General features: G+C 42.0%; 1 protein-coding gene across 3 annotated transcripts in view; it reads right to left on the minus strand.

Annotated features, from left to right (window-relative positions):
• The window catches only part of TRAF3IP1 (TRAF3 interacting protein 1), a 364461-nt gene that overhangs the window by 169073 nt on the left and 182639 nt on the right, over positions 1–12749 (minus strand). Inside the window, exons 8-9 of one of the 3 annotated variants that reach the window (XM_029606493.1) lie at positions 2481–2513; positions 2273–2380 (exon numbers count right to left, since the gene is read on the minus strand). The exons of 1 other annotated variant lie outside the window; for it this stretch is intronic. In XM_029606493.1, coding sequence (XP_029462353.1) covers positions 2273–2380; positions 2481–2513 — 141 coding nt within the window. The remainder of the gene's footprint in view (positions 1–2272; positions 2381–2480; positions 2514–12749) is intronic. One more of the 3 variants, XM_029606494.1, reaches the window with a different exon arrangement.

The raw sequence follows: 12749 nt of genomic DNA on the forward strand, positions 1-12749 counted from the left end.
CTTTGTCAAATGCTCTCTGAAAATCCAGAGTCACTAAATCAACTGGTCATTTTATCCATACTTTTATTCATGCCTTCAATACACTGTAGTAGATTGGTGAGGCAAGACTTCCTTTGGTTAAATCCATGTTGACTTTGTGCCATAAAACTATGTCTATTTTATATGTTCAGTAATTTTGTTGTTTAAAATAGTTTCAATCATTTTTCCCAGCACTTGTCATCAGGCTCAACGGTCTGTAGTTTCCTGGATAATTCCTGGAACAATTTTTAAAAACTATTGTTACATTGGCAACCTTCCAATCTTCAGTACCGTAGCTGATTTTAATGGTAATTTACCGATTACTAATAGTAGTTCTGCAATTTCATTTTTCAGTTCTTTCAGCACTCTGGGATGTATACCATCTAGTCCAAGCAATTTACTACTCTTTGATTTGTCAATTTGCCCTAGGGCATCTTCCAAAAGATGGTCTTGTCCTCCTTTAGCACCCCTTTTACCCATCGATCATTTAATGGTCCAACTGACTCCCTCGCAAGTTTTTTATTTAGAATATACCTGACGAAGTTAATATTATAAGTTTTTGCTTTTACAGCAAGTTTCTTTTCCAATTTTGTCGTTGCCTTCCTTATCAATGTTTTCTATCTAACTTGCCAGTGCTTATGCTGTTTCATTTTTCCTTCATTTAGATCCTTTTTCCAATTTTTGCAAGATGTTCTTTTGGCTAGAGTAGCCTAACCATAATTGCAGTCATTTAGCTTTCCTGCCACCATGTCGGGGGATGCTGTGTGTGAAGGAATGTGGCAGGGAAGTGCAGGGGCACAGGAGCTGGAGAGAGAGTTGGATCAAAAGGGAATAGAAGGGTGCAAGACATCTAGGGGATTCAAAAGAGATCTGGAGGAGTGGATGTATGTCAAGGAAAGCCGGAGGTGATCATCGGGGTGAGGTGTTTAAAAGAGAGCCAGAGGTGGTATTGCGGTGGATAGAGGTAGAGATAGAGGATGTAGATGAGAGAGACAGAGATCGTAAAAGAGGGGAGTGGGACAGAGAACCCGAGGTGATTATGTGGTGTTAGAAGGGTGAGAGATAGAAGTGATAACTGGGAGGGAGGAAAGGTATAAGAGAGAGAAAGAAAGAAAATGACAGTGAAGAGTGATAGGGATGGGTTTGTGAAAGCCAGAAAGGGTGATGGGAGAAAGTGTGTGAGAAAGCTAGAGAAGGATATTGAAGGAATGCATGAATAGGAGTGTGGAAGAGTAGCCTAATGGTTAGAGCAGCGGACTACAAACCAGTAGCCCAGGGTTCAAGTCCCACTGTTGCTCCTTGTGACCTTGGGCAAGTTGCTTTACCCTCCATTGCCTCAGGTACAAACTTAGATTATGAGCCTTCTGGGGATAGGGAAATACCCACAGTACCTGAATGTAATCCACTTTGAAGTGCTGCAAAAAGCGGAATATAAAATCTAAATGTAAACAATAAAATAGGCGTGAAAGTCAATCAGAGGTGATTTGGAGACCATACAAGGGGATTATTACAGTTGAGTCATTCAGACATTAAGCAGGGTATGGAACAACATGACAGGAATTGAGTGAAATGAAATTGTTGAGAGAGGATGGTGGAGGGGAATGATGAGAGGTGGCTATTCAAGGAGAAGGGAGCCAAAGGGCAGGATATTGATGGGGAATGACTCAGTGAGAGGGAGATGGAGGACTGAGAAAGCAAGTGTTGGAAGAGGAAGAACCGTGAACAAGTGTCCGGGATTCACCCAGCAGAAATCTAGTAATCTCATATTCTCTTCCATTAATAGAAGAGCAGGGCTTCTCACATGTGTGAGCTGCCTCTACCAACTTCAGATGACAAAATGAGGAGCTCACAGGTTAAAAACTGCTTCTCTTATCTTATTGCAGCACTTTGAGGCCCCCCTGCTAGCCATGGAGGGCGCCATTCCTGATTCCTGCATAGGACTCAACTGGCACTCAAGCTGCCTCTGCCTCCTGGTGAGAGGAAGATAAGGGTGAGGATCTTGCAAAATTTGGTTTGGTATATCAGAAGAATTCAGCAAACTCTAAAGTGTGCTATGGAATAAAAAAGGTTGAGAAGCACTGTTTTAGGGAAGTGAAATGAAGAAAAAAAAAACATTGTTGTTATCAGGCAGTAACTTCTTTCAGGCATTACTGTTGAAGGCTGCAGTCATATCCACAAACTAAACAAAGTAATTATTGAAAAGTGATGTTTTAACATATAACGTTATGGAATTAATCTTTTTTAATTTGCTTACCTAGAGTCTGTGCAGATGTTCGCTTCTTAGATTGCATATCTAAAGTGCTAGCTGATTTTCCTTCTGTAACACTATCAGTAGCTGCAATACTTTTAGTTTCCTTTCTTCCTGATGTAAAACAATTTACAATCATGTAAGTGTTACATATAAATTGGAATGGTTAATAAGAATCAACCATGGTTGTGCTAATTAAAGAGAAGGTACTTACTAGCTGCCTTTGGCCTCAACTGCTGTACTGAACCTTGGATATACAAACAAAGGTTAGAAATGAACAGTGTTGACTAGGGGTGGAGCATTACTTCCCATGTATTTATGGAAAGACTTGTCCATATGAAAAAGTAGCCTAAGTGGTACATTGGGCAGGCAGGTCTGAGAAACCAGAGAAAACAATTAGGCCTTTAACACTTAATTATTGTACTATTATAACAGATCAAGCTTGTGCTAAATGGTGACATCCTGATTTATTTTTATTTTCACACTTTCAGACAAACTATGATATGATCAGCATGCATGTGTGCAAGATAGCCATATCCCCAAAAAGGAGCATACACAAACACTGGAGGAAGAAGTACTTTTTAAAATTATTATACCACCACCATTCATCCATCTTTCGCTTGCCTTTATACAGTTTCCTTTTCAAAGCCTTCATACAGTTTAGATGCTGGAAAAGTGCCACCAAGCAAGCCACTTCAGAATTTGACTCTTGTTTAAGTAACAATCTCCAAAGAACAAGACATTTATCAGAAATTAATGTCCTCTTTGGAGAATCTGATGATTCAAACCAAGGTAAAAGGACTTAACTTACACATAAAAACATAAGAACATAAGAAAATGCCATACTGGGTCAGACCAAGGGTCCATCAAGCCCAGCATCCTGTTTCCAACAGTGGCCAATCCAGGCCATAAGAACCTGGCAAGTACCCAAAAACTAAGTCTATTCCATGTAACCATTGCTAATGGCAGTGGCTATTCTCTAAGTGAACTTAATAGCAGGTAATAGACTTCTCCATTACCTGCTCACACAAGGTCACATTAGCACAAGGTGTTAATTCCCAGTAAGGGGGAATTTTAAATTACCTGCGGGACTGCAAGCACATTTTCAAAGGGAAATTCCATGGATCTAATATATGTGAAGACCTTCCTTTCCCTAATCCCCTCCATACCATCTCTGCCCAGTTTTGGATATGGATAAAAGTTCCCATGCTGAGAGCAATTTTCAATGAGGCATTTCCCATAGGTAAACAGATGTTTAACCATAGATAAAGCTTTGAAAATTGTCCTCTAAATGCCCTGTGCAGAAGGGACTACTGTAATTGTGAAATAAAAAGCATTTTAGAGGTTTTAAAGCAAAGACATTCCAGGCCCATTAGTTGGTACAACTTAAAACCTTAACAGCACAATTTTCAAAGGCAGTTACCTAGTTAAATAATTTAACTAGGTAACTGCCAACAGAGAAATGTTGGCCATACAATGTATGGCCAACAGAGAAATCACTGTGGGCACAGATTTAGCCAGACAAAATCACTGTGGGCACAGATTTAGCCAGACAAAAAGGGGCAGAATCATGGACAGATTTCAAATTTAGCGATTAGTATGATTTTAAGGACTAACTGGCTAAATTTGGCTAGAAAACTCTTACGTGATACAATAGGCCAAAATCTGTTCGCTCACCACTTTACCCAGCCCTCTTTCTGCAATCCTCCTCCCACACTTGCTAAATAAATAAGATCCACGATCCCCTTCCCCACTCAACATTGAAAGAAAAGGGTACTCCTCCCCCCACCGGCTCCTATCCTCTTCCCCACCTGATACCTAAAGAAAAGGGCTTCCCCCACAGGTCACAATCCTCCTCCCTACCCAATACTTAAAGAAAAGTGCCCACCTTTCACCACCACTCATGTATAAAATATTGAGCCCATTCCACCACCAGACCTGATCCTCACTCCTTCCATTTGAAATATGTTTACCTTCTCCCTCCTGAGCCCCACCCCCAAAAATGACCCCAATCCAAGCAACTTTCTTTTATATTCTAATAGCTTGGCATCAAGTGTTGCTCTGATAAAAGTGTTTCTTAGCATTCATGCATGGGAGCTCCCATTAAGATTTGGTTTCTATTTAGTATAGCAGCAGCGAGCTACTTTCAAAGACAGGTGGGCAGGACTGAGAGTCTGGGAAGCGACTGTCTTCAGACACCACCTGTTAAAGGTAAGCAACTTTGCTTTCTCTGAAGTCAAGCAGTTCAGCCAGTCATACATATGGGACTCCTTATCTGAGAGATGACTTCAAAGAAAAAGAAACAGGATACAAGACAATATTTGCCAATAGGCATACAATTTGCTGTTTGGGGTGGAGATCCTCCTTTGCATTTTGTCCCTTTAAAAAATAAAGAACCTGAAACCATAAAAATAGGTGCTTGGTGGATGAAGCTTGGTTCTATTTCTCCAAATTTCCATAGGTAACAGGCAGTCCAAATATAGCATTCCAAGGGGAGGCTGTGTCCAAATAATAATGAGATTGGAATAAAGAAACTGATCTTCATGTTGCAGTCTTGTAAATTTCAATAGAGATAGACTTTAGATACGCCATTGGTGTCCCCAAAGTCCTTACATTATGGACCATAGTATGCCCTTTCAAGGTCAGACCTACCTGGGTATAAAATGCAATCTCTATCCAATTGGAGATGGTATATTTGACATTTTTTTCAGTTTATTGAGGTCAGAAGAAATAGAAAGCTGCATGCAATTTCTAGGGCTTTAATCTATTCCAGATAGACAGCAAACATTCTTCAAGTCCAGAGAGATGACCATTTCATCTTAATGGGCATGTGGCTTAGGGAAAAATTTAGCAGAACAATTGACAGGAACTTGAGACGTACGTGGAACATAACCCTATTTTGATAACTATAGTATAAAGTAGCTTGGAATTAACCAATTCTGTAGGCTGGAGTGGCTGTACCAAAAATGTGACTTTTCAAGTTAGGTACTTGAGCTAAATAAAGTCAATATGCAGCTGCTATCCAGCTGCTCAAGTTAGCCAGATACGTTTATCTGGCTAACTTTAGGACAGCAAATAGCAGCCCTAGATTTATCCCACTCTTGGATAAAAGTAAATAGCATTTATCCAGCTAAGACCTAGATTTTTCATTCCACCAACCCCACCCAAACCCAGCCCTAACCCCTCCCCTTGCCCTGGTTTTAATTTTAACGTCGCGATGCGGTCGTTATCAAGTGCGTTAGGGCAGTATCGCATGTTTTAAGGCCCTAACGCATGCAATAATGGCCCATCACGTTTTGAAAAATGACCCTGTCAGTTAACTGGACAAGTGTCCCTACACCAGAATACCCCATTCCTGCCCTTCACTTAGCTGGCTAATGTTTCAGCCAGATAGAAAGTTAGCTAGCTAAGAGATAGCCACTGACTGTGCCCAGATATTCAAACCATTTAGCTAGCTAAGCCCAAACTTAGTCAAATAAGTGGCACAAATACTGGGTCTGTAAGCTTAAAGGAGGCTTTCATCTGCTGGGTTAAAACCTGTGCCCATGACACAAACAGAGACTTCATTTGAAGTAAGCTTCCTAAAAATCTGCCAGCTAGAGGCTATATAGCAGGGGTGGCCAACTCCAGTCCTCAAGAGCCACAAACTGGCCTGGTTTTCAGGATATCCATAATGAATATGCATGAGATAGATTTGCATACAATGGTGGCACTGCATGCAGATCTATCTCATGCATAATGTGAATATCCTGAAAACCTGGCCTCGTTGTGGATCTCGAGAACCGGATTTGACAATCTCTGCTATATAGAAATGTGGTTTCCTTCTACATTAGGTGAATCCTAATTAAGTTGATTTTGAGATCAGACAGAGATGAACAAGGTAATCAAGCAATTTTTGTGTGGGGCAGAAGGAGGCATCAAGGATCTGTAAGAACAATGCTCAAAGAAACCTTTTTAACAGATTCTGGAATACTTGACCATCGTTATGCTGCATAAAGTGAGGCATGGCATCAGCTAGTCTGATCTACGTCTTCTACAACTAACCCACTATTAGAGACCTCATCCTAATCAATAAAATGTCTTTCCCAGCCAAGTGTTACGAATCCATCTGACCACAAGTTGAATTTTCCTAAAAGAAGAAAGGGTGAGAATGCAAATTTGTTGCCCATCTATTTGCATGGATAAACTGAGGAATGCAAACATGGGTCTTTAAAAGGTTTAGAAAAACGACAATGAACACCTTTAGATCCTAATTATAGCTCCTCAGCTTCATTCTGCTGGTCAGCCCTGCATCTCTCCAAGACCTTGCATTGATTATATTAAAGATTCCTGGATTCTTGTTATTTGCAGCTAAGACTGACCACATTCTTGCATTTCTAAGATTTAAGATTAGGCCATTTAATCTCATTGATGCTGAGAAAAGGATTTCTAATCTTTGCAAAGTGCAAATTTAAATTATTTTGAATTGCTAAAGCCGTAATCATTTTTATAAAGCGCAAGAACATATAGTGAGACCATCACTAAATATATAATGTTCAATAGAAATTCTAATAACCATTGTGCTTAACTTTTATAGACATAATGAAAGCCATTAAACCTGGACAAATGAGGAGTTTTATTCTGATAAACTTGGGTATATTCTGAAGCTTGAACAGCTCAGAAAATATGTTGAAACTTATCTACCAATCTTATCCTCATATCAGAAAGCAAACTCCCTCAATTTGAAGCCATAAGACCAAGTGGATGCCTTTCTAAGAACATAAGATATGGCAAACTGAGACACATCAAAGGTCCTTCGAGCCCAGCATCCTTATTCTGAAAGTAGCCAATGCAGATCACAAATGCCTTGCAGTATCGCAAAGGGTAGATCCATTCCTTGTTGCTTACTCTTATGGATAAGAGGTGGCTTTCCCAAATTCACCTAGGTAACAATTGTTTATTTATTTATTAGATTTATACCTTGCTATTCTGTTTGCCAATCATAATGGTTTACAAATATAAACAATTAAAAATCATCTAACATTATTATTGCGAGTAAAATAATAAATAAAAAAAACAGCATAAAGTAAGAAATACAGGATAATACGGTTATATAATAATACAATTATGTAGGAATCTGTCCAAACCTCTTTGAAACTTAACTATGCTAGATGCCTTGACCACATCCTCCAGCCAAAAATTCAGCAGCTTGATTATATATTAAGTGAAAAAATACTTTCCTCATTTTATTTTAAAACTGCTGCAAGTTTCATGGAGTGTCTCCTAGTCTTAGTACTGTTTGACAGGGTAAATAACCATCTCCTATTTACTTGTTCCACCCATTCAGGATTTTACAAAATGTTATCATATACCCTCTTAGTAGTCTCTTCTTAAAGTCAAACAGCTTAATCTGTTTAGCCTTTCTTCATACAGGAGTTATTTCAGCCCTTTTGCAATTTTTGTTGCTGATCTTTGTACCAGACGGGCAACCAGAACTACACAGAATACTTAAGGTATGGTTGCATCATGAATTGATGCAGAGATACTATAATATTGTCTGTTTTATTCTTCCTTCCTTTCTGAATAATTGCTAAAATTATAACATAGAAACATAGAAATGACGGCAGAAGAAGACCAAATGGCCCATCCAGTCTGCCCAACAAGCTTTCATACTTATTTTTCTCATACTTATCTGTTACTCTGCTGAGGTCAGGGCCCTTATTGGTAACTTTTTGGTTTTAATTTCCTTCCACCCCCGCCAATTGATGTAGAGAGCAGTGCTGGAGCTGCATCAATGTGAAGTATCAAGCCTAAATATTTAGGGGTAGTAACCGCTGCAGTAAGCAAGCTACTCCCACACTTATTTGTTTGCCCAGCCTGTGCAATTTAGCCCTTGTTGGTTGATTGAATATGAATCTTCTTTTCTTCATTTCCCCCTGCCATTGAAGCAGATCTGCTTGGATATGCATTGAAAGTGAAGTATCAGGCTAATTTGGTTTGGGATAGTAACTGCCGTAACAAGCAAGCTACTCCCACGCTTATTTGTGAATGCAGATCCTTTTTCCCACATTTCCTCTTGCCATTGAAGCATAGAGCATTGTTGGAGTCGCATTAACCATGTGTATGTTTATTGAATAAGGGTAGTAGCCGTCATTCACGTAAGCCACCCCCATGCTTCTTGTCTTCATTTCATTCACATCCTCTAGACTTTATGGATCCAGTGTTTATCCCACGCCCTTTTGAAATCCTTCACAGTTTTGGTCCTCACCACAGTTTTGGTCCTCACCACAGGCATCCACCATACTCTCCATGAAGAAATACTTTCTGACACTGGTTCTGAGTCTTCCTCCCTGGAGTTTTAAATCATGACCCCTGGTTCTGCTGATTTTTTTACAACGGAAAATGTTTGTTGTTGACTTTGGATCATTAAAACCTTTCAAGTATCCGAAAGACTGTATCATATCACCCCTGTTCCTCCTTTCCTCCAGAGTATACATATTTAGATTCTTCAATCTGTCCTCACAAGTCATTCGATGAAGACCCTCCACCTTTTTGGTTGCCCTTCTCTGGACCGCCTCCATCCTGTCTCTGTCCCTTCTGAGATACGGTCTCCAGAACTGAATACAGTACTCCAAGTGAGGCCTCCCCAAGGACCTGTACAAGGGGATAATCATTTCCCTTTTCTTACTCGTTATTCCTCTCTCTATGCAGCCTAGCATTCTTCTGGCTTTAGCTATCACCTTGTCGCATTGTTTCGCCGACTTCAGATCGTTAGACACTATCACCCCAAGGTCTCTCTCCTGCTCAGTGCACATCAGCCCTTCTCCCCCCATTGAATACAATTCTTTCGGATTTCCACACCCCATATGCATGACTCTGCACTTCATGCCATTGAATCTCAGCTTCCATATCTTCGACCAGTCTTCCAGCTTCCTTATATCCCGTCTCATTCTCTCCACTCCTTCCGGCGTGTCCACTCTGTTGCAGATCTTAGTATCATCCGCAAATAGACAAACCTTACCTTCTATCCCATCTGCGATGTCGCTCACGAAGATATTGAACAGGACCAGTCCCAACACCAACCCTTGCAGCACTCCGCTCATCACCGCTCTCTCTTCTGAGTAAGTTCCATTTACCATCACACAATGTGTTCTGTCCTTCAACCAGTTTGCTATCCATGCCACCACCTCGGCACTCACTCCCAAGCTTCTCGTTTTATTCACAAGCCTCCTGTGCGGGACCATATCAAAAGCTTTGCTAAAATCCAAGTAGATGACATCAAGTGCTCTTCCTCGATCCAATACCTTAGTCACCCAATCAAAAGGTCTATCAGATTCGTCTGACAGGACCTTCCCTTGATGAAACCATGCTGCCTCTGGTCCAGCAATTCTGCTGCTTGTAAATAGATCACTATTCTTTCCTTCAACAGCGACTCTAATACTTTTCCCACCACCGAGGTGAGGCTAACCGGCCTGTAGTTACCAGCCTCCTCTCTGCTTCCACTCTTGTGAAGAGGGACTACCGTCGCTCTTCTCCAATCACTCGGCACCACTCCCGTTTCCAGGGATCTATTGAACAGGTCATGCAGCGGAGCCGCCAATACATCTGAGTTACCTCAGTACCCTGGGATGAACTTCATCAGGCCCCATGGCTTTGTCCACTTTCAGTTTTCCCTACTCTTCCCATACATTCTCTTCTGTAAATGGAGTTTCATCCATTCCACTTCCCCTCTAGTTTCTTGTTAACTAGCGATGGTCCTTCTCCAGGGTCTTCTTTAGTGAACACCAAACTGAAGTATTCGTTTAATATTTCTGCCATTTCTTTATCTGACTCCACCCATTGATTCTTTTCACCTTTCAATTTCACTATACCACTTTGGACTTTTCTCCTTTCACTGATGTATCTGAAAAAAGTTTTGTCACCTCGCTTTACCTCTTTGGCAATCCTTTCTTCCGCTTGACTTTTCGCTTTGATTACTTTCTTCGTCTTCCTCAGTTTTATCAAATATTCTTCCTTGTGATCCTCCCTTTGGGATCTTTTATATTTCTTAAATGCTGTTCTTTTATCTTTTATTTTATCAGTCACCTCCTTTGTGAACCAGATAGGTTTCATTCTTTTCTTGCTTTTTTTTTTTTTTACTTTTCTTACATGTATATTAGTCACTTCAGTTACTGCTCCTTTTAGTTTGGACCACTGTTCCACATCTCTCGATTTGTCCCATTTTTCTAGTTCTTCCTCCAGGTACTTCCCCATTTCAACAAAGTCCGTGTTTTTGAAACACAAAACCCTGGTCTCCAAACTGAACAGCTCTAACTTCTTTAGCCTTTCCTCAAAGGGCAGCCATTCCATGCCCCTTATTATTTTGGTCGCCTGTCTCTGCACTTTCTCCAGTGCAGCTATATCCTTTTTGAAATGCGGTTACCAGAACTGCACACAGTATTCAAGGTGCGGTCTCACCATGGAACGATACAGAGGGATTATGACATTCTCCATTTTATTTTGAATTTCCTTCTTAATTCCATTCTGTTTACTTTTTTGATTACCACAGCACACTGGCCAATGATTTCAATATATTATCCACTATGATGCCTAGATCTCTTTCCTGGGTAGTAACTCCTAAGATAGAACCTAACATTATGTAACTATAGCAAGGGTTATTTTTCCCTATATGCATCATTTTGCACATGTCCATGTTAAATTTCATCTGCCATTTGGAAGTCCAATCTTCCAATCTCACAAGGTCCTCCAGCAATCCATCACAATCCGCTTGAGAATTAACTACTCTGCATAATTTTGTGTCATCCGCAAATTTGATCATCTCACTCATTATACCCCTTTCCAGATCATTTATAAATATATCAGAAACACTGGTCCAAGTTCAGATCCCTGAGGCACTCCACTATTTACCTTTTTCCACTGTGAAAAACTATTTAATCCTACTCTCTGTTTCCTGTCTTTTAACCAACTTGCAATCCACAAAGGACAGTGCCTCCTTTAGCTTTCTTAGAAGCCTCTCATGCGGGACTTTGTCAAACGCCTTCCGAAAATCCAAATACATCATATCTACTGGTTCACCTTTGTCCACGTTTATTCACCCCTTCAAAAAAAAGTAGATTTGTGAGGCAAGTCTTCCATTGGGTAAATCAATGCTAGCTGTGTCCCATCAAACCATGTCTATCTAAATGTTTTGTGATTTTATTCTTCATAACAGTTTTCACAGTACTGTTATGACACTGCTTGCAGGCCTAGCCACAAGCAGCATCTCACCTCCACAGCCAGGCCGCTGCCGTCTCCATGCGGCCTGGAGGCCACCACCGATGCTGTTCCTTCCCGGCACGGTTTGGAAGCCACTGCTGATGCTGCCACTCTCACGGCAAGCAGAGCCACCGTCGCTGGACCTTCACGCGGCAGGGAGCCACCGCTGACTTGCTCTTCCTCTGTGGCATGGAGCCGCCGACATCAGGCCCTCGCTTCGCAGCCTAGTGCCACCCCTGCTTGATCTTCGTGGCGTGGACGCCGCCACCACTGTCCCAGGTCCTGCCCTTCCTCCAGGCGCGCGGCCGCACTTCTCACCGGTATTAAAAGGGCCCATGGCGGGAAAAGCTCCGCAGCCCCACCTGATGACGTTTCCAGGGTGTCTTCTCTTCAGCCCTATAAAAAGGGCTCCTCGTCAGTCCCTCGTCACCTTCGCAAGGGACCAGTAAACTCCTGGATTCTCCATTCCAGCTCAATGATCCAGGAGGCATCTGAGGTCCACCGCTTCTTCAAGGTCCTTCGTTCTTTGTGGGAGCTCCTTTGTCTTCGTCCGTGGTTCCTGGTCCTTCATCTCCATCTTCATCCGTGGTTCCTGGTCTCTCGTCAGATCCCTTGTCTTCATCCAGACATCCGGTGTCCAGATGTCCCGGTGTCCTGATCTGACATCCTCATCTCCAGCTCTTTGTCCAGCTTCCAGGTTCCTCTTCTCATCCTTCCTGGCGTGCCTCTGTTGTGGTCCGTGACCAACCCATGGGTGGCTGTGTAGGGTGCTTCGTGGCACATGGCCTACCTTCACGCCTGCAGCACAAGACTCCTGAAGGCTCCTGTTTAATGCAGTAGCCCACTGATGAATCCGAGTTCCAAGTCTTGAATCCTGTTCCCGGTCTTCGGAGCACCTTGTGCCTGCTTCTGTCTATGACCTAGTCTCAAGCCAGAGCCTTCTCCGCTTCAGCGTGGTCCGCGACCAGCCATGGGCAGCTGTGTAGTGCATGCCTCAACGCAGGCTTCTCCTGAATCTTTGACATGTCTCCGGATCCAAGCTTTCACTTCCTTGCTGGAGTCTGCTTCACTCTCGGCATGGTCCGCGACCAGTACTATTACCTGTATCCTGAGTCCTTGCCTAAGCCTCTAAGAATCCTGAATCCTCGTCCACATCTCTGAGAATCCTGAATCCTTGTCTTCGTCTCTGAGTATCCTGAGTCCTCATCCAAGACTCCCAAGTACCCATGTCTTGGTTCCAGTACCATCG

Source organism: Rhinatrema bivittatum, chromosome 6 (assembly GCF_901001135.1).
Source record: "Rhinatrema bivittatum chromosome 6, aRhiBiv1.1, whole genome shotgun sequence".
Taxonomy (NCBI): Eukaryota; Metazoa; Chordata; class Amphibia; order Gymnophiona; family Rhinatrematidae; genus Rhinatrema; species Rhinatrema bivittatum.